General features: G+C 40.5%; 2 protein-coding genes across 8 annotated transcripts in view; both read left to right on the plus strand.

Annotated features, from left to right (window-relative positions):
• Positions 1-337: 337 nt before the first annotated feature.
• Positions 338-19,016, plus strand: CCDC174 (coiled-coil domain containing 174). Of its 2 annotated transcripts, XR_008558913.1 has the most exons (12): positions 338-437; positions 2,840-2,944; positions 3,952-4,052; positions 5,107-5,165; positions 7,150-7,327; positions 10,840-10,935; positions 12,709-12,851; positions 13,297-13,391; positions 13,938-14,070; positions 15,716-15,874; positions 16,885-17,765; positions 17,904-19,016. XR_008558913.1 is itself a non-coding variant. In XM_028127937.2 (11 exons), the coding sequence occupies exons 1-11, from the start codon at positions 396-398 to the stop codon at positions 17,181-17,183; spliced, it is 1,410 nt and encodes a 469-aa protein (XP_027983738.2). In that variant the 5' UTR covers positions 338-395; the 3' UTR covers positions 17,184-19,016. The 2 variants fall into 2 exon arrangements, 1 of the variants encoding a protein (XP_027983738.2); XM_028127937.2 differs by having other exon boundaries at positions 16,885-19,016.
• Positions 19,017-20,999: 1,983 nt separating this feature from the next.
• C18H3orf20 (chromosome 18 C3orf20 homolog) overlaps positions 21,000-23,986 on the plus strand; it is a 70,741-nt gene continuing 67,754 nt past the window's right edge. For 5 of the 6 annotated variants that reach the window (XM_054729854.1, XM_054729856.1, XM_054729857.1 and 2 more), the window contains exon 1: positions 21,000-22,934. The gene's annotated coding sequence lies outside the window, so the exon portion shown is untranslated. The remainder of the gene's footprint in view (positions 22,935-23,986) is intronic. The other variant, XM_054729855.1, reaches the window with a different exon arrangement.

A 23,986-nucleotide genomic window follows, 5' to 3' on the forward strand; every position in this document is an offset into this window, starting at 1 on the left:
ATCCTCACATGATATTTAGATCTTTCCAGTCTTTATTCGCCTTTCTTTTCGTTCAGTTCATTTCTCTCTCCTTAAAATAGCGCCTAAATGACCCACTCAAGATGGCGCCGTTAGCGCCCAAGTTACGAGACCTTCTCAACATGGCGCCTAACTATCCTTTCCATCTTCCGCACTCAAGATGGCCTCCGTAGTTAGCTTCACCCCGGGCATCCTGACCTTCTTAAAATGGTGACAGGCGCGTTTGCGTCACATCACGACCTTCCTCACTTGGCGCCAGCGTCGTAAACGCAGCGTCGCTCTAATAATAGACACTTCCGGTTGCGCCGGAGGCGGGCTTAGAACCCAGCGGGGACTTGGGAAGGATTCAGTTTGTGCTGGGACACTCTGGCTCCACCATGGACCGAAGGAAAAAGCCCCTGGACGTCACGGCCTCCTCGGTGAGTGCGGGTAGAGAGGATGCCACGGGTTCCGAGTTCTTCCGGCCCCCAAGAATCTTGGCCTGGCTTGTTTCTGAACTCGGGGACCCAGACCCGGCCGCCCCTCAAACCGGAACCGGACTTGGCTTTTCTCCGACGGGAAACCGGACCAGCTTGCTTACCTACCGGAGCCCGAACTTGGCTTCCCACCTCGGATGTGCCCTCGGACCGGGCTTCCCCCTCAGACACGCACCTGAGCCTGGTGTCTTTCCTCTGTCAGGAATCTCCCGGCCTCCCACTGAGACACCCAGTCCAGGCCTCCTTGCCAGCCCGCCTTCCTGCCGGTCGAGGGGGAGCCCGGGCCTGTGCTTGCTGAGCACACACATCCCCCTTCCTGGTTCTCCCACCCAGACACCAGGAAGGTCTCCCAAACACCAGTGTGGCCTTTCCCCTGACCAGGAACTAAATCGTTGTTAATGCAGAGCAGGATGACGCGGTGCCTGGATGCTGTCAGGTCTCACAGGGTGTAAGAGGCTGTTTTTTGTTTGTTTAATAAATATTTTTTTATTAATTTTAGAGAGGAAGGGAGAGAGACAGACAGACAGACATCAATGATGAGAGAGAGTAATTGATCGGCTGCCTCCTGCATGCAACACACTGGGGATCGAGTCTGCAACCCAGGCATGTGCCCTGACCGGGAATCTAACCGGGACCTCCTGGTTCATAGGTCGAAGCTCAACCGCTGAGCCACGCTGCTGGGCAAGAGGCCTTTTTTTTAAAGTTAGCTACTTCTAGGAAGAAAATCTGTTCTGTGTACTTATTTTAGTGCCACCACTTTATATGCACGGTCTCATCGACTTCTCCCAAAGTAGGTGCTGGTAAGATCCCCATTTTATACATGAGGAAGTACAAAGATGCAGTGGCATTCCCAGCTTATATACAGAATTCTTGGTGATAGAGCTGGCTCACTCAGTTTGGTTGCCTTTTTCATTATATCAGAACACATTGCCTAACCTTTGGTTTAATCTTGAATTTACTGCAGAGTTATTAGGATGCAAGGGAAGTATAAGGAAAAATCTACATGTCCCAGTATTTGAATCCCATTTCCTCATCTCACACTGAAAATTGGTATTAGTTATTATGTTTGAGGGTTAAGAATAAAAAAAAAATTATAAATGTTAAAGTTATCCTATCCTAACAGCTTAAAATTAGCAATGATAATAATAGGAAGGCCAGCTGGGAATTGAAAATTTTCTGAGTAGCTTCCTTTTAAAATTCAAAAGTTGTAGAATAGGAAAATGTGTGGCTAGGTAATTGATGTGGTTAAGAGCTTAGAAGAAAAGGTGAAAGGCTTTTAATTTTATTAAATTTAGAATATTAGGTCCTGGGAAGAACTGCCCTTTGCATTATTCCAGCTAAGGCTACTTTTCAATTGATTTCTTCCATTTGGACTTAATCATTTTGGTTTCCCTTAAAATTCAGTCCATGATGCTGTGCTTTATAAGTTGATTTACAAACGCCCACGTGTATAAGCAACTGTACCAGATCCCTAAAAAGGAAACTGCCATTATGTCCTTTTGTGCAGAGTAGACAGTGGTGACTGATACAGCTGAGGGCTAGACCTGGGTATTCAGTCAGTTGTGCTGTTTCCTTTGCCCTGGCCTTCCCTGCTCTTGAACCCTGTGATTGAGTTGAACTTGAGAGTTTCTGGAAGATACTAAAACAGACTTGGAAGCATTCTTACCATTCACTCATTCCACTTTATGTTTGGCTGTTGAAATCTGCCTATCTTAAAGTTCAGCTCCAGGCTGCTTCTGATCACCCTGGACAGAAGGAAATGCTCCCTTACCTGAACTTTTATGCTACTTTCTACCACTCTTAGAGCATTAATTACTTCTTACTGGTATTATAGGTTTCCTTTCTTCTTAGATTGTAGGCTTCATATGAGGCCGGAGTATGTCTAATTCATGTTTGTATCCCACTCTTCAGTGTTAAGTGCCAGGTACATACTGGGGACTCAAATAGTTGCTAAACAAAGAAATTTCCCTATAGCAATAATAAATTGTGATGATCACATGAGATTATATCATATATAAAAGCCAAGTACAGTGCCAATTAGAAAGGTGTTTAATGTTAGCTAAAAGATGCCGACTTTATTTACTTTGATTTATCAATCTCCCTTTGCCCAGAAAAAAGCCTTTGACTGTTGAAAGTTAGAGTATAAGTACATTTCCAACAGAGCTAGGATGAAATATGACTGTTTTCTTTTAGATTGGTTTCTACATGTAAACTTTTAATTTTGTATCAATTTTTGTCCATTTATAGGAACTTGGGATCTTGCTTTGAGAATTATAATAAGTGAGAAATCCAGTCAGTCATAGAATTAAATAAATGTTTTTGTTTGTTTATTGGTTTTATTTTAGTTGGTAGACCTTAAGGCCGAACTCTTTCGAAAACAAGAAGAATTCAAACAAGAAAAACTTCTAAAAGATTCTGGAGTTTTGGGAAAACCAAAAACAACTAATAAGGTAAAAATAAGGTCTAATTATCTCCATTGATCTGAAATAATGCCAGGAGAGAGGTTGGGAGTTTTGTTTTTTTTAAGTGTGTGTGGTCATATAAATATTAAGGAAAAATTCCTGTCTTGTATTTGAATATCTGCATGAGATGTCTTAAATATTAAAATAGAAATTAGTAAGGTTATTCAAAAGCACCTTTTAAAAAGATATATATGTCTATTTTTATATGTATATTTTTAAAATATACATATATATGTATATTTATTTATTTAAAAACTGTTCATTTTTTAATTTAAAAACTGTTTATTTATTTCAGAGAGGAATGGAGAGTGAGAGAGAGATATAAACATTAATGATGAGAGAATCATTGATCGGCTGCTTCCTGCACACCCCCTACTGGGAATCGAGCCTGCAACCTGGGCATGTGCCATTGACCGGAATCAAACCCAGGACCCTTTAGTCACAGGCTGACACTCTATCCACTGAGCAAAACTAGCTAGGGGAAAGCACCTTTTAATGCTCTAATTCTTTAGTACTTGTTTGAGAAAAGTACATTCTCTTAGTAAGTGGTTTGTTACATTCTTGTGGAAGATTATCTAGTTACATATGTGTTATAAATCCAGACAGAGACAAACAGATAATATAGAAATATAGCAAAAAATATCAGGGTTTGTAGGAGTTGTTTTCCAGTTTTATAAGTAATGGTATCTATTATTTGTATTACTAATTATTTGTAATATATTTTCATTATAGTCTTGAGTCATTCAGGAGATAAAAGATAAAGAAGTAACCCTATGCAGTGTATAAAGAAACTTTTTATATAATTCAGGGCTTTTCTTTTTACTCCAGCTTTGCCATGTATACTCTATTTGCAGGACATAAGCTGGCTGTCAGAAGATCTAGTTATCTCCATTGATTCATAAGATCTGATGGTCCTTTTTTTTTTTTTTCTGATGTACAAATAGAGATGTTTTGCAGCCATTTGGTGGTTCTGTTTTGTTTTTTAAATTCTCCAGAAACCAAGTATCTGGAACAAACAGAATGCAGGAGTTTCAAATCGCGCTGAGAAGGATGCGGAACAGAAGATTGAGGAACAGAAGACTTTAGACAAAGCAAGGTAAAGCTAGACTCTGGTCAGTGTAGTTATCACTGAAGCTGCCCAAGCCAAGAAATGAAAATTCAACTTTTATTCTTTTTTTATTTACAATTTAAATTTTTATAATCTTTCTAGCCAAATACTCTGTAACTATAAAATAGACTCTAAAAATAATGTGATTTGCAGATGTATTTACAATCTTAGAAGAAGATAAGACATAACCTCAGTTCCACTTAGAGCCTCTTTTAGGCACTAAGATCATGGATCTTAAGAAGGGCATGGGAGTGTGGTTCTGGGCTAGGGGCATATGAGGTTAGCATTTAAAAACTAAATTTTTCCCCAAACTTTTTAGTCCTCACCTGAAGATATTTTTTCCATTGCTTTTCAGAGAGAGTAGGAGGGAGGGAGGGAGGGAGGGGGGGAGGGGGAGAGAGAGAGAGAGAGAGAGAGAGAGAGAGAGAGAGAAGGAAAGAGAGAAACATCGATGTGAGAGAAACACATGGATTAGTTGCCTCCTGCACATGCCCTGAGTGTGGGCAGGGAGCGAACTGCAACTAGGTATGTGCCCTTGACCAGGAATCAAACCTGAGACCCTTGGGCCCTAGGGTGAACGCTCTAACCACTGAATGCACCAGCCAGGGCTCCCCCAACTTTTTAATATGAAAAACTTTAAATCAACAGAATAATTGAAAGAAAAATACAAAGAACATTCTAATACTCTTCACCTAAGTTAACAAATAAACATCTTTCTACATTCTCTTTCTATCGTGTGTATAGAGAAACTTTGTTAAGCATTATACTTTACCTTTACATATTTTGACATATATCTTCTAACAAGGACATTCTTCTATATAACCACACTGATAAAATAGTATTATCTATTATATATTATCTATTAACTAGAGGCCCAGTGCATGAAATTGGTGCACGGGTAGGGTCCCTAGGCCTGACCAGCAATCAGGGCCGATCGGGGCCTTCCTTCCCTGGCTGCCAGCTGTGAAGTCGAGGGTGGAGCAGTCTTTTCAGGCACGTCAGTTAATAAGACATTTCTAATACTTGTTCTGTTTTCTCCAAGGGAAAAATTGGAAGAAAAAGCTAAATTATATGAAAAAATGACCAAAGGAGACTTTATAGGTAAAAAATTATTTATACTTCTTTATTTTCTATACTTCATACATCCCTATGGTATTTCGTTATTTGTAAATAACTAAGAATAAGGAGAAATTTTAAAAATCGAGCTGCTTATTTTCTGTGCCAGAGATAAAATTAGCAATAATTTTCCAATTGCCTAGTGGGTTCAGGGCATATGTTAGGTGCTTTGAGGGAACAAGCAAGTACAATATATGCCAGATTCTCTGCCTTAAAGAGGGGGGAGGGTGTCATCAGTAGAGGGAAATGGTACAGAACAAAGTAAAGTTAGGAAACAAGTTCTAAATAGGCCACAATTATGAACAATTACAGCTGTGTAAAGAACAAAGGAATTATGGCTGTATCAAGGTGATAGGGTTGTTTGCTATTGCTCTATTTTTCTCTTCTATTTTTTGTGTGATGTGCTTATGAGTGCTTTTTAAATGATAATAATAAAAAGAGATAATCACCTTCCTCATACCCCCCCAGAGAAAGAAAACCCAAGCTACTGCTAGAGAACAGTAGAAGAATGTTTGCAAAGCAGTTTACAAAGGAGGCATATGTGGAAGTGTTTAGAGAGAAGTCAGGCTCTAATAGGGCTTTTAAAACAGAAAGGGGGAGGGTGGTGAGAGCAGATCAGCAGAGGGAGGAGAGGGCCAGAGTTGGCAGGGCAGCCTGGTGTGGCTGAGGGGCTAGGAAGGGGAGCAGCAGGGCATCAGGAGAGAGGTGGCTGGACCCCGATCATGGGCTGCTCACCCAGCCGAGCTCCCTCTTCTTAGACAACAGGCCATGTTCCCTGCATGGCAGGCAATCAGCATGGGGAGATCGGAAACGCCAAAGCTAGGGGCCATGAGGAGAGGCTTTGCCTTCTTGAAGCAGCAGTAGGTTGGCCATTAACCAGGTATCCTCAGTATTATGTGTCTTGTAACTCAGTTCTGAGAAAGTACACCTCTTTTCCAGTTGAGGCATTTTGTGGCCTTTAAAAAAATTTTATTGTCTGGAAAAGCCTTTATTAAGAAAAAGTTCAAGTCTTTTTTGATTCAAACTTTACTTGTATTGTTAATATGGGATTCAGGTCCAAAAGAGTATGCTTATAGGGATTTGGTTCTGTCCAAACCGCAAGCCCACCTCCTGATATTGGGCTTACATATTTGGACAAATTAAGTTTTGGAGCTTCCGTTATTCTTCCCTGTCCAGTGGTATAATACGGGTACCTGGTTCTAGGGAACCCAATATCTCTTCCATCTCAGACAAAAAGACTCAGGTGACTGTATCTGAAATCCCACACAGGGAAACTTCACGTCAACATTATTTGTGAATACATCAGACATCCTGGGTTAAATTAAGTTGTGGATTGCTATTTAACTTTTCATTATATGTTTTAGCTCAAGTAGATCTTAAGTCCTGAGGAAGATAGCATCTCCCACATTTCTGTATGTCCTGTAGATCCTGGCAACATGTCTTGTCTGAAAGTGCTGTTCATTGGATTGAAAAGAATTTAGATGATTATTTACCTATGTCATGACCCTTAAAACACTTATCATACCATAACAATATAATTAGGATTAAGTGATACAGATCACCTGATTAGAGAGGTCTATTGTTTTGGTCTGACTACATGAGAAATGCACTTCTCCTTCTGTAGTATGTAATTGGCTGTATGAGCCTCTTGAAATCAAATGGTTTTGTTATCTTAAAATGACATTCTGAGACAGTATTGCTTACTCAGTGTATTGACAAAGCAGCAGAAACTTCAGGCTTTTTAAAGACTTTTTGCAAGGTGTATGTTTCCAATGGCCTATTAATAACTTCCCTGGCAGATCCTGAGGTGGCTTTGTCTTTGTAAGTGTTCCAGGGGGTGGAGTCATCAACTAGTGAATCTTCAGGGATGTGAAGCCACCCATCAATGACTGTGACTGCTTCATATCCATTCCATGTGTGGTTTTTGTCTTTGATGTCAAGAATCTGATAATTGATTTTTATGTCCTAGATGAAGAAGTGGAGGATATGTACCTTGTGGATTTCACGCAGAAGATGATAGACAAGCACAAAGAAATGGAGTCATTTGGTGCCAATCGAGATTCTAGAAAGGCAGGAGAAAGAGATGAGGATGAAGAAAATCTTTCTGAAACAGATATACCTCCTCCCCAGGACCCCAGTGAAGAATGGTTGGTGATATTACGTGATTTGATCATATTAACATTGTCAGACTTGTGTTTACCTTTTAAGAGTGATTTCATTTGGTTGTTAACAAACCATTTCTCTTTATCCTTCTTTAGTTTTTTTCTTTTTTCTTTTGAGACTCCACTTGAAGTAAGATTGGATTTACAGATGTAGAAACAGTAGCTCCAATGAAGAAATAATTACAAATAAAGACTGAGCTCTTGCTCTGTGCCAAGCACTGTGCCAGGTGTAGGAGGCATTGATGTGAAAGAGTTGCTTAGTCAGAAGCATGTCCCTTTGCTACCCATGTCCTCATTCAGACTTCATGGAGAGTCATTTGTCCAGGCAGTGGTGATCTCTGTTTCTAGTAAGCCTTACTCTGGCTGTGACATTTTCTGGCAATTTAATAAAGGCATTGTGGACTTGGACCTGGATAGCACCAGCTCTACCTTTCCCTGGCAATGGGACCTTGATTAAGTTCCTCACCAACCTGAGGCTCACTTTCCTCACCTCTAACACAGTGATGTCAATGCCTACTTCCCCTGATTGTTTGCCTTAAACTTTCTTCACAAAGTAAGAGTATTTTAGAATACCCAAGAAACTGCTGTCTCTGGAGTATAAGCAGACATTTTGTAAATCTTTCTTACTGAAATTATTCTGAATTTTACCTACATGTAGGTGAATAATGGGGAAACCAATCTTGTTTCCTTACAAAGAGACCAATGTTTCAATAAGTCCAGAATGCAAATTCCATTCTGATGATATTCTCTACTTAAAATGCTGTTTAGAAACTTGTTTGTAAGAGCTTAAAACCATGTAGAGACGCACTGACCCTATGAAAACATCCTGGTAGTAACTAACTCTGCTTGCCCACCCTCATGCCTGTGCAGAGCCCACCTATCTTCTCTTCAAGGCTCAAATATCTCCTCATCATGGGGTCTTTGTCAGGAACTGCTTAGGATTGTTTGCAGCATTTGGCGACTTTTGTCAGCTTTGGGACCAGTGGACAGGGGTCATTTATGAGTTGAAGAGAGCAGTCTCTGTTCTGGAGCATAGATTGCACCTCTTCATACTTGTGAGGGTGTCCACATCGGTCCAGATAAAACATGTGTGTTGGGATAGAACAGGTGTCTTTTTACCTACCTTCTAAAAACTTATATTTGAGGGAGATTATCTGGCTACATGCTTGCTGTAAGTAACCAAGAGAGAAGCACATGTAATGCAGTCTCTTCTATCAGTGCTGCTTCATTCTTAGTAATTCTTCCCTTGAACTCTGGCAGCACTTAAATCTTCCCTGCTCCTTTGGGTCTTACCTTTTCTTTATTATTGACACACTAGAGGCCCGGTACACGAAATTTGTGCACTGGTGGCGGGGGTTGTCCCTCAGTCCATCCTGCACTCTCTCCAATCTGGGACCCCATGAGGGATGTCTGACTGCCGGTTTAGGCCTGATCCCACAGGACCGACCCCCTAACCCAGTGGTCAGCAAACCGCAGCTCTGTTGACTAATGAGTTGCTGACCAATGCCCTAACCACTCCCCTGTCAGCCTTATTGATGCCTAACTGCTCCCCTGCTGGCCCAATTGCCCCCAACTGCCCTCCCCTGCAGGCCTGGTCCCACCCACCTGCCCCCAACTGCCCTCCCCTGCAGGCCTGGTCCCTCCCAACTGCCTTCCCCTGCAGGCCTGGTCCCACCCACCTGCCCCCAACTGCCCTCCCCTGCAGGTGTGGTCACCCCCAACTGCCTTCCCCTGCAGGCCTGGTCCCTCCCAACTGCCCTCGCCTGCCAGCCTGGTAGCCCCTAATTGCCCTCCCCTGCAGGCCATCTTGTGCAAGGGTGTGACAGTCAATTTGCATATTACCTCTTTATTATATAGGGTAACTGGCCTCAGTAACAGAAAAATAATTGAGGCAAACTTTGATACTTTCAACATCCTGCCTGCTGTTATTAGTGAAGCATTTCATGGGCATGTGCTTTAGCTTCCCCCATTGTTCTTTGAAGATGACATGACTGAGGTCTTGTGTTACTCTGATGCCTCAAGTAATTGTTTCCCCGAGAGCTTGCTCAGTGTCTGATTACATAGAGCAGTTGCTATTATCTTGCATATCCCATCTATTCTATTTTGACAAGATCTGCATGTTTCTCGGAGGCCTTCTCCAGAAACAGAATAGCCTATGATTGCTTTTCATAGCCGAAATCCCATCTCCTTTGAAAGGTTTAGTGCCTTTTTCTTTTCCTTATTAATGCCTGTAAGATTATAGCAATTTGTCAGTGATTTGAAGAGTTTGGAGGGCAGTTGAAGGTGTCACTGCCACTATATGGAAAAGGAAGACACACTGCAAGCAGTTCTGACACTTTTTGTTTTTGAATTAGGCTCTAAAATTGTAACTGCTTGTAAAATCCTTTCAGTAGTTAAATTCCAGGTGGTGGAAAATGTTTCTGCAAAAATAGTGTAAATAATTATTTAGACATCTGGCTAGATGGTATTCTTCCTCCATTCATTTTTAAAAAAAGGAAAAGAAGAAAAAAAAGAAAGAAACTGCTTTCAGCAGTTGGAGGTTTTATTTCTTGTGCTAATCAGCTTTAGGACTGTAGCAAGGATTCCCAAACATTCAGATTTTAAATCATGGACTGACAATTGGAATCACATGTGTGAAAAGAAAGAAATTGCTGACAAAAGTCAGGTCACATACATGGGAATCTGACATTGAGTTGGTCCACCAGCAGTACTGGCCTCTTTCTGTGTTTTTGTCCCCTACCGAAGTCTGTGGGAAATTCCCTGCCCATAATTATAAAAATAAAATCTATTGCATCATAATGCAAATGAAATGTTTTCCATGAAAATCTGTCCATATTACCTGTTGTGAAAAGTCTAAGTGTTTCATCTGCCTTGCTCTCTGCCTGACTTCTCTAACTACTATCTAGTTTGGACAAGATTAGGAAAGAGGAACGAATGATAAAAGATAACAGACTGGCCTACTGATGAGGTGCTTTTTGGTACAAAGAGTGTGTTGCTTGGCTTCCTCCTAATTAAAAAGATTTCCAAAATACTGTGACTTATATTAAGAAATAAATTTCTAATTCATTGGGAAGAATCATACCAATTAGAAGAAAAAGAGGAAAAAGTAAAGTGTCAGATTTGGGAAGACTGGGGAAATTAAATTAGAGTCTGGTTCAAAGCAAAGTTATGATGCTGATAAACTATTTGGAATTTCCTAAAGTAAGTTCTGAGATGTGGCAGCAAGGATCTGTATGGGTATTTATCTTTGAAATTAGAAACATACATGATCAATCATTTTCTGCATTTTCTAAAACTAAGATTTAATAAAGGGCACAATGTGTTTATTGTGTGTTGACTTTTAACTTTAAGAAGCATGTTATCAGTGATAGTTTCTCAGATTGGGGGGTTTTCTTGGTTGTAAGCCCTACGTTAATTTTTTACTGTGTACCAACTTCCTAACTTAGGGAACTATATGTCCTGTACAAAGCATTCACATCTTTTCACTTTTATTTCAGGGTGGACTATGTGGATTCCTTAGGGCGATCCCGGCGCTGCATGAAAAAGGATTTGCCACATCTGCTGGAGATGGATAAAAATCTTCAGGGGAGGCTGTAAGTGTGTTATATGGAAAGTTTTGCCCAGGTCTGAAATGCAGACACAGGGCTAGGTTAGTGGGCAAGTCTATCTTTAGTCAATTATCAATTATCTTTAGTGCTCCAGTAAGGAGATCTTTTTTTTATGTATAAGAATATTTGCCGAAGCACTTATTCATGGTTAGTGTACACATACACACATAATTCACACTCAGGGAACAGCCTGAATGGATGCTCCATATCATGTAGCTACTAAAAGGGATGAGTTAGCATGTAGCTACTAAAAGGGATGAGTTAGAGCTATATCTGTTTACAGGCATACTCCAGAGCTATTGTGGGTTTAGTTCCACACCACCACAATAAAGTGAGTATCACAATAAAGCAAGTCACACAAAGTTTTTGGTTTCCCATTGCATATCAAAGTTATGTTTATGCTATACTAAAGTCTAATAAATGTGCAATAGCATTATGTCTAAAAAAATCAGATGTACTCAAAAGAAAGAAAAATTATGTATATGCAACTTTTTCATAAAGTTAATGGCAACCACACACAAAAAAACCAAAACTGAGACACATGGCTTTGAAAAAGAGGAAAAGGAGGAAAGAAGTATGGAAAAATGACACCAATAGACTTGTTTGGTGCTTGGTTGCCACAAACTTTGAATTTGTAAAAAACACAATATCTGCAAGTGCAATAAAGCGGAACACAATAAAGTGAAGTATGCCTGTACTTGGAAGGATGTCTAATTACAGAGTAACAAATATAGAATAAGCTAGACCAAATCAACCAACAAAGCTTTGTGGAGAAAGGTGTTTAAGATATACACTTGGTTATTCCACAGCAAGTCGGGGGCAGGGAGGCAGTTAGCTTATTAACTTTTTCTTTTTTTATTTAACCCTCACCCCAATATATATATTTTTTTCCTTTTTTTTAGAGAGACTAGAGGGGAAGGAGGAGATGGCGGGGGGTGGGGTGGGGGGACATTGATGTGAAAGAGACACATCGGTTGGTTGCCTCCCACACGCGCCCCAAGTGGGGACTGGGGATTGAGCCTGCAACTGAGGTATGCACCCTTGACCAGCATCCAAACCTGTGACCTGAACCCATGACCCTTTGGTCTGCGGGCGGATGCTCTAACCATTGAGCAACCGGCCAGGGCATTAACGTTTTCTTTATACATCTTTGGATTTTGAAGTAGGGCCTTACAGCTAGATTTTCTTTTTCTGTGAGGCCTAAGGCACCTAAGAGATAACTTGCTAAAACATTCTAGGGAATAAAATTCCTCTTGCTAAGAGCAGGCTTTATGTGCAGAGTATTGGGAGAAGGTCCACCTTGTCCAAGTCCTCCAGGTTCAGGTGGGCCTGGGCTAGGCACAAAGGAGGAAGGGCAGAATCCCTAAGCCATCTCAGAACACGAGGCACAGTCCAGGCCACAGCGTGAAGGAGCTTCCTCATCCCTGCACGGGAGACCATCCAGAGGAGGCCTGCACTTCCTCCTCCCTGCCTGGACTGCCTCCCTCCATTCAGCCCGGACCAGGGTGGGAAGGAAAGTGGTTTGTCTTGAGTGCAGGCAAGATTCCATTATGCTAATATAACAAATCTGCTTGATTTTTAAAAGGTGAAAATATTTTCTCCTCTATTTCCCAATGATCTGGTGGGTCAGAAACCTCTGTAAGGAACTGTCTTTTTTATCAATTAGAGGTACTGATTCATGATTCAGTTTAATGAACTGAAGCATTGCTATCTCACAGCTCTTATCTAAAGATAGTTTTTGCTCTTTTCTCCTACTAGTTTTGTTAGTCCCGCTAATGAAAAAACCTTACTATCTGAAGACATGAGAAAAGAACTTCAGCGCCAGCAATGGGAGGAAGAAGAACGGGAGGCCCTGAAAAGGCCAATGGGGCCTATACATTATGAAGACATTCGTGAAAATGGTATAATCTCTTGCAGCTTTTAAATCATGCTTTTATCTTGAACTAATGACAAGCATAAAGGGAAGTATTCATTCATAAAGTAGCAGTTCCTATGTAGAAATAAAAGATGCTGCTTTGGAAATTGAAACTATCCCCTTTGTTTACTTCATAGCCTAAAAAATACTCATATTGGAAATATCTTAACAGAGAGTCTATTAATCTAAGGTTTTGTTCTCCAAGAGAAGTGGAGATAGTCTATGACTGAAAATTAATGAATTTTTGTTATGTTTATCACTTGGCAAACAGGATGAAAACTATTTCTAACTTGCTTTTTTGTTTATCTACCTTTTCTTTTTCAAATCATATGCCAAATATCACTTTATTTCTTTTTGCCAAATTTCTTGTAGGATATAATTTACTGATTAGGGAAATCTATAATCTCTCGTGTAATTTTGACTTATTTCAGAGGCCCGGCAACTTGGTGTTGGATATTTTGCCTTTGCCCGAGATAAAGAGTTAAGAAACAAGCAAATGAAAACTTTAGAGATGCTGCGTGAACAGGTATAAATTAAATTCAGAGTTGATGTAAAGAAAGATTTGAGCCGTTGGTTTCTTGTTGGACCATACTACCAAAAAAATCAAGTAAATTAATTAGGGATTTAAATTGATACTCAGAATACAGTTATAGGTTTTATCACTGTAATTGCCATATTATTTTGGTGTTTCAAGGTTTAAGATTATGGCTGCCCAGAAGTAACTTGTGTAATTTTAAATTTGGTTTTTAATATATTTTTGGAGTGTTCTGGGTAAGAAAATAGAAAGTTGCTTGAGGGATTAAGGAGTAGAACAGAATTGGTTCGTTTTCTTGAATCTTCAACCTTTCAGAATGCTCTGTGAATGCTTTCTAAAATTCAAAAACATCAGAGGCCTTGTGTAAGAGAATACTTTACGAGTCTTCATTTTGATGATCTCAAGGATAGCTTCTTAGAGGTGGCATGAAAATCAATTAGTCTATTTTTAGAATAAAATTATTTTATCGTTCTTTAAAAAGAAGTATTATGAATTTGGCTTAAAGCAAATAATTTTATAATTTTCTGTTCTCTTCAGACAACAGACCAGAGAACAAAACGAGAAAACATAAAAGAAAAGCGAAAGGCTATGTTAGAAGCAAGACTTGCCAAACTTCGACAAAAAAAGATGAAAATATCAAAAGATGATGGAGCAGAGGAAGAAAGTAAAGGTATGTCATGGCTCATGTTAATAAACTTCAAAAGGAAAAATTTTAGTTCCATTGATGTCTTAGTAATAAGGCTGAGAAATTAACCATTAAGAAAGCACTTCTAAGGTACTGACAGGAGCAGTTTTTATAACCAGTGTGATGCGAATGACACTCTAGGGAATAATTTAGGTTATAGATAAGGACATTAACAGTACATTGAGTCACTTCATAGAACAGAACAGTTTAGTTGTGTACATGTTTAACCTAATTTGTTTTGCTGTGGCTACAGTTTTTGTTGATTATATAGTAACTTATTTTAAAGAAGAAATACACAAAGTCAGAGAATTAAATAATTTACAAATATGACTATGGTCAGCTTATGAAAAGACTGTTAAAACACTTGGAAACCCTGTTAACTAGTGTTTTCAAACTAGTTCACTCTATGAGTTATGTTGGTGTGGGCCAAATTGTCATGACAAAGAGACCTACATAGACTGCCTCAAACTAGAGGGAAATCTGCTTCTCGCTTTTAACATTTCAGAGGTGGTGGGTGTCCAGGTAGGTAGTAGATCTGCCGCAGATGGCCATCCAGTCTTCAGCTTCCTCCTGTCTTGCCATTTCTGTCATTTCCTAGAGGGTTGCTCTAACCTGAACAGTTGAAACTTGCTCCCCAGCACCTGTTCATGATTCAGCCTTGGGGAAGGAGGAAAGAAGGAAGGGAATGAGCTTCCTTTTGGGGGATGTGAGTCAAAAGTCAGGCAGAACCTATGTGTTTACATTCCAATGGCCAGAACACAGGGAGGCCAGTAGCCATAAGGCAGGGAGGCTGGGGATCAGCCTCTCTGGGGAGGTGCCTTGTATCCAGCTGAAACAGGGCATTCTGGTCCCAAAAGGAAGAAGGGGAGTATGGGTGCTAGAGGCATATAGAAGCCTCCAGCCTTTACAATAGCTTGTGCTAAGCCATGGGCTATTTTCTAATTCTGAACAGAAATTCAATTTTGGGGTGTTTCTTTTTTTTTTCAATTTGGTTTTGAATGGAAACCAGAAACATTTAGTAATTGAAAAATCATCCATTTAGTTTTATATAACTGTTGTCTCCCTGTAACATGTTAAGCTTTGTATGTTGTTTATTTTTGCTCTACTCCGGAACATCTATCATTTCCACAAGTTGTGAAGTGTCACCAAAGTGTTTTAAAAAATCCATTTTCATTTAAAATATGGCCCAAATTGAATAGCCTACAGCCCGTCGCCAGGCTCCAGCTCTTCATCACCCCAAACCCCCTTGCTTTGTTTGAGATTTACTTTAGTTGAGTAACAGAGATTTCTGGTCTTTTGATTGTTGGTCTGCGGATATAAATACTTTGAAATCCATCCAGCTTGGGTTTAAGTCCTGATTCTTGTCACTTCTGACTTGTGCAGTATTTCTGAGCTTAATTTTCCTCATCTACAAAATGGGGATAAAATGGGAACACCAATACTGGCTTTATTAGGGTTGTTACAGAATCAAGTGAACTATTATATACAAAGTACTTAGCCCACTGCCTGGGACATGGTAGGTGCTTAGTAAATACTGGTCATTACTTCTACTCCCAGGATTAGTATATTCTATTTTTAAAAAATTAAGTAGTTTTAAGCTTTATTATAATGAAGTCTTATTCCCTTGCAGAAATAGATGGAAATGTTATTGGGCCTTTGCCACCAGAACCAGAGGCCATGCCAACTCCGCCTATTGCTGCCCAGCGTAGCAAAGTAGAAGTCATCGTTCAGGAGAGGAAGGACACCAGGCCCGGAGTGCCACACGTCCGGGAGTGGGACAGAGGAAAAGGTAAGAGGGGGTGGCTCCAAGGTGTAAAAACCTCTCCAGTAATGGGCCCTGCACAGGAAATTTTTCTGGCTCTCCTGATCCAAATGTGATTCTGATGAGTTTTAGTGGTCCTTTGAGTCTTAAAGAATTCTTCAGATCCTTGAACTTGTTTCTTCTTGATACCCAGACAGCTGTTTATAAACAGGAGCTCTATCCCTAACTGGTTTGGCTCAGTGGATAGAGCGTCGGCCTGCGGACTCAGGGGTCCCAGGTTCGATTCCGGTCAAGGGCATGTACCCAATAGGGAGTGTGCAAGAGGTTTCTAATTCTCTATCCCTCTCCCATCCTCCCTGTAAAAAAATCAAGAAAATATATATTAAAAAAATAAAATAAACAGGAGCTCTAGAAAGGGTGATTATAAAAGACCACGATCCATAAGGCATCATGTCGAAGGATGAGCGTTTTGTTTTTTTTGAAGTGCTTGGAAGAGAGTTCATGCTGCCTCATTGCAGTTTTGGAATGTCATTTCTTAGGAACTGCTTTCAAAATTTATGAATGTTTGATATTTTAATGTATTGTGTTTTTAGCACATTTCAGTTGGAAATAGAGATGAAAGACCAACTTAGATTTGGACAAGTTCCTTCTTGTCTAAAACTCAGAGGACAACACTTGTGTTTGTTGTGAAGTACCTGCAACATAATGTCAAGCAAATGATTGTTTAATTTTTCTGTATTTCTCTCTTAAATTTAATTTTAGTGCCTTTTTGGCAATGTTTCCAGAGTCTGCAGACTTCTCTATACAGCCTTTCTTGAACCTTGGGCCTTCAGGAAGTAGCCACTCCCTTAGCTTGGTTCCTTATACTTCAGTAGGCATTGCATGTGCCTCATACTACATTTTTGTATTGCTATCCTTGCTTTCCAGAGAATTTGAGGTGGCTTTTAAGAAATACATATAATAATTGAAAAGTAATAACAGTAAATTCATCTCATTCAATCATCAGTTCTAATAACATTCTTTCTTATTTTTACTAGAATTTTCCTTTGGGTACTGGTCGAAGAGGCAGTCAGATCTCCGGGCTGAAAGAGATCCTGAGTTTGCCCCACCGTCGGATTACTTTGTGGGTCAAAAGAGAACTGGTTCTTTCAGTAGCCAGACATGGAGCAGACCTGCGCCTGCACAGAGTGACGCAGGGCAGCACCCTGGCCAAAGCCATGACCCCAGCTGTTCACATACATCACCCACTCCTGCTCCCAGCAGCCCACCACAAGCCCCCAAGGTCACTTTTGAAACTCTGGATGATATGATATCTTATTATAAACAAGTGACATGAACTTAAAAATCATTCTGACTTGGGTCCATGCTGTTGGTGGTGTCTTTTTCTCTTAGAGCAGAGAAAATGACTTGATTTTAGGAACTGAAATGTAACTTTGTTTTCCTGCCCTTTCCCTAGAAGATAGAGGTTGGATTTGTCAACAAGGAAGAAGGTGAATGGTACCTTGGGAAATCTGTGGCCATGTGGCCATTCATTTCTTTCTAATTTGTATAGCGAGATATTCATGTGGCTTTAGGTGTGATGGAATAGAAATATTCTGTAATATTTGACACCAAGGAGTTTGTAATCCTGTCTTTCATACCTGCTCCCATGACTTACTCAGATTTAAGGGCTCCATTCCTTCTGCAGATGTTAGCATGTAGATGTCTTTTTTCCAAAGATTCAGCTTTCAGATCAGTTGATGGAGCATCTATCAGGAGGAACTATTGCCTGTCAAAGAGTGGCAAATGAAGAGACACTGTGGGCGACGAAGTGGTCTAGTTTTCAAGAGGACATCTCAGTGTCATCTTTTCAGCAGCAGACAGGCAGTTGGAGTTGGCCACCAGGCCCACAAGACTCCTACAGCCACTTCCCAAGCCAGTGAGTCCTGTAAGAATGTGCTACAACAGTTCCTCAAGCACCCACAGGAGCCCACCTTTCTCTGGGCTCTGTGGTGCACATGTTTTTTGTTCCCACAGCACAGCGGTGTTGACATAAGTGCTCCCATTCTCATTACAGATTGCGAATTGGAGCGTAAAGAAGGTCAATGACTTGTACAAGGTCATATGGCATCTAAATGGCAGATCTAGGACTTAAACACAGTTTAAGCTTAGGTTTGCTGCAGACTCATGCTTTCTCCAACGCCTTCTACTCTCAGTCTTGTTGCTCCAATATCAAGCAATATTAGACAAAATTTCCAAATTCCTGAGAACCTCTAGACTCCATATTGGGCAAAGTTGCAGACTTATTAATGGTCATTCTGTCAACCTAATCAGGGAAATACCTCTTATCAAATACTAGAGTCCTGGTGCACAAAACTCATGCTCTGGGGGTGGGAGGTTCCCTCAGCCCAGCCTGCGCACTCTCGCAGTCTGGGATCCCTCTCGCAGTTCGGGGCCTTGCAGTCTGGGACCCCTTGCTCCTTACCGCCTGCCTGCAGTGGTGGTGGGAGAGGCTCCTGCCACCACTGCTGCACTCGCCAGCTGTGCCCAGCTGCCCCCTGTTGGTCAGTGTGCATCATAACAACCAGTTCTGGTCATTCCGCTGTAAGGGTCACTTAGGCTTTTATTATATAGATACATTAAAACCAACTAACCTGGCTGCCTTTTTTATAGAAATTGGACAAACTAATCCTAAAATTTATATGGAATTGCAAGGAACCCAGGCTATCCAAAACAATCTTGAAAAAACAAAATTGGAGGATTCACACTTTCTAATTTTAAGACTTGCTACAAAGCTATAAAAATCAAAACAATGCGGTACTGACATAAAGATAAACACATAGATTAATGGAATAGAATTGAGAATTCAAAAATAAATCCATACACTTATGGTCAACTGATTTTTGACACTGGTGCCAAAACTGTCTAATGAGGAAAGAACAGCTTTTTCAACAGGATTCTGTGACAACTAACTACCCACATGCAAAATAATGAATTTGGATCCATATCTCATGCCATATACAAGACAAACTCAAAGTGGGTCAGAGACCTAAATGTAAGAGCTAACAGTATAAAACCACTGGAATAGCTTGTAGAACAAAAGAAGAGGAGACAAAAAGAAAAACTGGAATATTAAAAAAAAGAATTATTAGCTCTCCTGACTCATAAGAAAAACAAAAAGAAAAGAAGGGAGAGAGGAACCAAGATGGCGGCATAGTTAAACAACTAATCTGCTGCCTCACACAACAATTTCAAAAACACAACTAAAAGACAAAAACGTCTACCACCCAGAACCACGGGAAAGCTGGCTGAGTGGAAGATTTACAACTAAGAAGAGAAAGGAGCACAATCGCTGAAAAGCTGAGGTACGGAGGCACTCGAATCGGGCCGGCAGCGGGCGGCTGGGTGCGCGGCTTTTCTTCAACCCGCAGGGAGACAAGCTCCCGATCACTCTGAAATCCAGTTTCTGGGGACACTCGGGGGACCCAGACACCTACGGGGAGAAGCTGGACTCTCGGCCATCGGGTCGGAAAGTGAGAGTGACTTTTTTGCAGTGGTGCGCCCAGCAATCATTGTTTACTGCGCTGGAGCTGGGGGCGCAGGGACTTGGAAACGGGAAAGGCAGAGACGGCTGACGCCAGCCATCGCCGTTGGCCACGCCCCAGCCTAGTGACGCCCTGAGACCCCGCCCCGCCCTGAGGCCCCGCCCCGCACATTCTACAAACCCGCCCAGGCTCCACACAGCGGCTTTTGCATATAAATGGCCTGTTCTGTGGCAGCTTAACCAACTGCAGCTCCAGACTGCTCCAAAACCGCCCAAGCAAAGGAGGAGAAAACTAGCCCTTGCTGTAGCTCCTGCTGGGGGACACACAGTACACAAGGGTACACCAAGAGTGTCCACCTCAAGTAACTGGGAGGCTGACCTGTTGAACCAATAGGACACCTAGTACACAAAACTACCCTACCAACTTAGGGAAGCAGAGAATATGAGAAGGCAAGGAAACAGATCACAAACCAAAGAAATGGAGGAGAACAAGCAACTGGACATAGAGTTCAAAACCACGGTTATAAGGTTTTTCAAGAATTTCATGGAAAAGGCCGATAAATTCAATGAGACCCTTGAGGATATGAAAAAGGACCAACTAGAAATTAAACATATACTGACTGAGATAAAAAATATTATACAGAGACCCAAAAGCAGACTAGAGGATTGCAAGAATCAACTCAAAGATTTGGAATACAAAGAGGCCAAGGACACTCCTCCAGAGAAGCATGAAGAGAAGAGAATTCAGAAAGTTGAAGATAGTGTAAGAAGCCTCTGGGACAATTTCAAGCGAACCAACATCAGAATTATGGGGGTACCAGAAGAAGAGAGAGAGCAAGATGCTGAAAACCTATTTGAAGAAATAATGAACGAAAACTTCCCCCACCTAGTGAAAGAAATAGACTTACAAGTCCAGGAAGCGCAGAGAACCCCAAACAAAAGGAATCCAAAGAGGACTACACCAAGACACATCATAATTAAAATGCCAAGAGCAAAAGACAAAGAATCTTACAAGCAGCAAGAGAAAAACAGTTAATTACCTACAAGGGAGCTCCCATACGATTATCAGCTAATTTCTCAACAGAAACCATGCAGGCCAGACGGGAGTGGCAAGAAATATTCAAAGTGATGAATAGCAGGAACCTACAACCAAGACTACTCTACCCAGCAAAGTTATCATTCAGAATTGAAGGGCAGATAAAGAGCTTCACAGATAAGAAAAAGCTAAAGAAGTTCATCACCACCAAACCAGCATTATATGAAATGCTGAAAGGTATTCTTTAAAAAGAGGAAAAAGAAGAAGAAAGATAAAAATTATGAGCAACAAATACATATCTATCAACAAGTGAATCTAAAAGTCAAGTGAATTAAAAATCTGAGGAACAGAATAAACTGGTAAACTTAATAGAATCAGAGGCATAGAATGGGAGTGGATTGATAATTCTCAGGGGGAAAGGGGTGTCTGTGTGGGGAGTATGGGAAGAGACTGGACAAAAATCATACACCTATGGATAAGGACAGCGGGGGGGGGGGGGAGGTAAGGGCAGAGGGGGGGTGGGAACGGGGGGGGGGGGAGATATGTGGGGAAAAAGGAGAAACAATTGTAATCTGAACAATAAAGATTCATTAAAAAAAAAAAAAGAAAAGAAGGAAAACAGTAGACAAATATGAGAAAAAATATATAAAGCAGAAGGACACAAGGCAAATTGTGGAGAAGGGATGGGAAGGCTAGTTAGGCAGCAATAAGCCCAAGAGTATGGGTGCCAATAGTCATGGAAGAGGCCACCAAGTAACCTTTTTTAAATTTTTATTGATTTCAGAGAGGAAGAGAGAGAGAGAAACATCAGTGATGAGAGAAGGATGGAGCAGCTGCCTCCTACAGGCCCCACACGGGATTGAGCCCGCAACCCAGGCATGTGCCCTGACCAGTAATTGAACCGTGACCTCTTGGTTCATAGGTCAGCACTCAACCACTGAGCCATGCTGGCCAGGCTCAAATAACCTTTTGTTTCTCAGAGCACCTTGGGTGGACATAGCAAAGCAGTCCGTGGTCTGGCTCATGATCACTGTCTAATAACTGAGATTTTCTCTAGGATTTCAAAAACTTTTAACCTATTTTCAATGCCTTTTAAAAAAAATTTTTATTTTTCCCATTACCATTTATCCCCTCTATGCCCTCTTTAACAGCAGATCATTTAGTGTTTTATGAACCCAGCTGTTACATTGTCTTCCATTGCAGACCCGGAGTTCAAGTGTTAACAGAATTTGTTTTACAGTTTCTCATGGGCCTGTTTTATATGAGTGCATCCAGCAGATGGCATTAGAATTCTTAGACTTCAGATCCACACTTTGTCCAATAGAAATACCATGTAAGTCTTCTGTGTTATTTCCTATTTTCTAGGAGCCACATTAAAAAAATGAAATTAATATTGTTATATACTTTTATTTCAGCATTTAATCAATGTATACAAATATTAATGAGACATTCTACATTTCTTTTCATACAAGTTTTCAGAATCCACTGTGTATCTACTGTAAAAATTTTCATCAGGAAGACTTGACCTATATTTAGATTTCATAAAATATACCATTGAAAGGGTAGATTCACATATCCTAAATTTTCCAAACATGCTTAACCTTGTTTAAAGTTTTCCAATAACTGAGTCAAGTGTGAAGTTTTAAATTTAATAAAGTGAAAATTTAGTTTCTTAGTCATTCTAACCACATTTCAGGTGCTCAAAAAGACATATGGTATAATGCTACTATACTGCACAGCGTAACTAAATGATCTGTTTTTATATGCTCTAGGGTCTGACTACACATGATCCTCCCATTAGTAACTAAAGGATTAACAAACAATTTCTTCCAGATGTACATGAAGCATTTAATATATTTTTATGGCTGTGCTTATCTTGGGAGCAAGTAGTGGTAAAATCTCTTCTCAGAAAACATGACCACACCTTGTTCGTGTCTTTGTAGAGCTAAGTGAAATGTTTTAGATCAGAAAGTGCTTTGAATTATTTGTTTTCTCTTTAATCTTTTCTTCAGGCCTTTGTGTGTTTTGATACAGTTCATTTGAATTGGCTAAATAAATCATTTTGTTTGCTTGCAAAATTCCCAAAGGAGAAACTTTAAATCCATATACATGAGATTCCTGCTATGTGTAGCCATACATTTGCCCAAACCTTGTGTATAATTTATTTCTTCTTAAAGCCATAGTGCAGCCCATGGGGTGGTTTTCAGCTAACCTTGTGACATAAATATGAGGCAATAGAACTTAGAATTTGGAACAGGGTAAGTACTGGTTTTTGCAGTTAATACAACATAGAGTAAGCCACTCCATATAGGTTTAGTGTTTTTTTTCAGTCAGTAAATTGAATTAAGTTAGTTATACATCAGGCAGTTCCTGCACAAAAAAAAAACAAAAAAATAAACGGCTAAGGTAAGGGATGATCATTGAAAAGAATTTATTGACCTGCTGAGAACTGTGAGCAAAAATGGAACTCCTCTGGCCTTCCCACCTACCCTCGCCAGCTGTCTTGGTGAGGCATTTTGTTAGTATAGGTGTGTACATTTAGCTTAATGTTTGATGTATGTGTGTGAGGAGTAGGGCAGGGGTTGGGAAAGGGAGAGAATGATGTGATAGGTATAGATCTAGAAAAACTGAAAAAATCAAAGTAATCAAATGAAGTAAGGTGTTTTTTAATGAAAATCTGTCACCCAGGTCTGGAGTTGATCTTTTGTTTCTATATTTCTTAATCAGTCCTGGGCTGCATTTACTGTATATATTTACTAGAAGTCCGGTACATGAATTCATGCATGGATGGAGTCCCTTGAGGTGGCCTGCGTAGATTTGGCCCCAGCTCGTGCCCCCAGCCTCACAGCCCCACAGCCCTGCCTGGCACCCCACCTGGGCCTGACACCGCCCCCTCACCTGCTCCACTGCTAGTCACTGTCTGCAGAGTGATCAGCGGCAATCGGGCCTCTGCTTGCACCCACCTTACCCCACCTTGGCCCGCTCACCTGCTCCAACATCCTGTCACAGTCCCACTCATCAGGGCCAGCAGCACCTCCACTGCCACCTTTAATACGTGGCTTCATACTAATCTCATGGCTTGAAATGGCTGCTGGAGCTACAGTCATTTCATCAATTCCAGAAGAATGAGAATAGCAGTAGGTAAAGAAAACACAAAAATTTTTACATGAATGTTCATAGAAGCACTAATCATAGTAGCTAAAAAGTGGAAACAACCAAAATATCCATCAACAGTGCCTAGATCTGTTGATTGTGGTTTAACCATGTAATGGGATATTATTCTACTAAAAACGAAGTACTGATACCTACTATAACATAAGTCTCAAAAACATGATGCTAAGTGAAAGAAGCCAGTCACAAAAGGCCACATATTATATGATTTCATCTATATGAAATGTCCAGAACAGGCAATTATATAGAAACAGAAACTAGATTAGTAGTTGCCTAGGGATAAGGGGAATAGAATGTAACTGATAATGGGTTTCTTTATGGGGTGATGAAAATGTTCTAAAATTAGGTAGTGGTGTTGGTTGCACAACTTTGAATATACTAAAAACCATTGTATACTTTTAAAAGACTG

This window comes from Eptesicus fuscus, chromosome 18, assembly GCF_027574615.1.
Source record: "Eptesicus fuscus isolate TK198812 chromosome 18, DD_ASM_mEF_20220401, whole genome shotgun sequence".
NCBI lineage: Eukaryota > Metazoa > Chordata > Mammalia > Chiroptera > Vespertilionidae > Eptesicus > Eptesicus fuscus.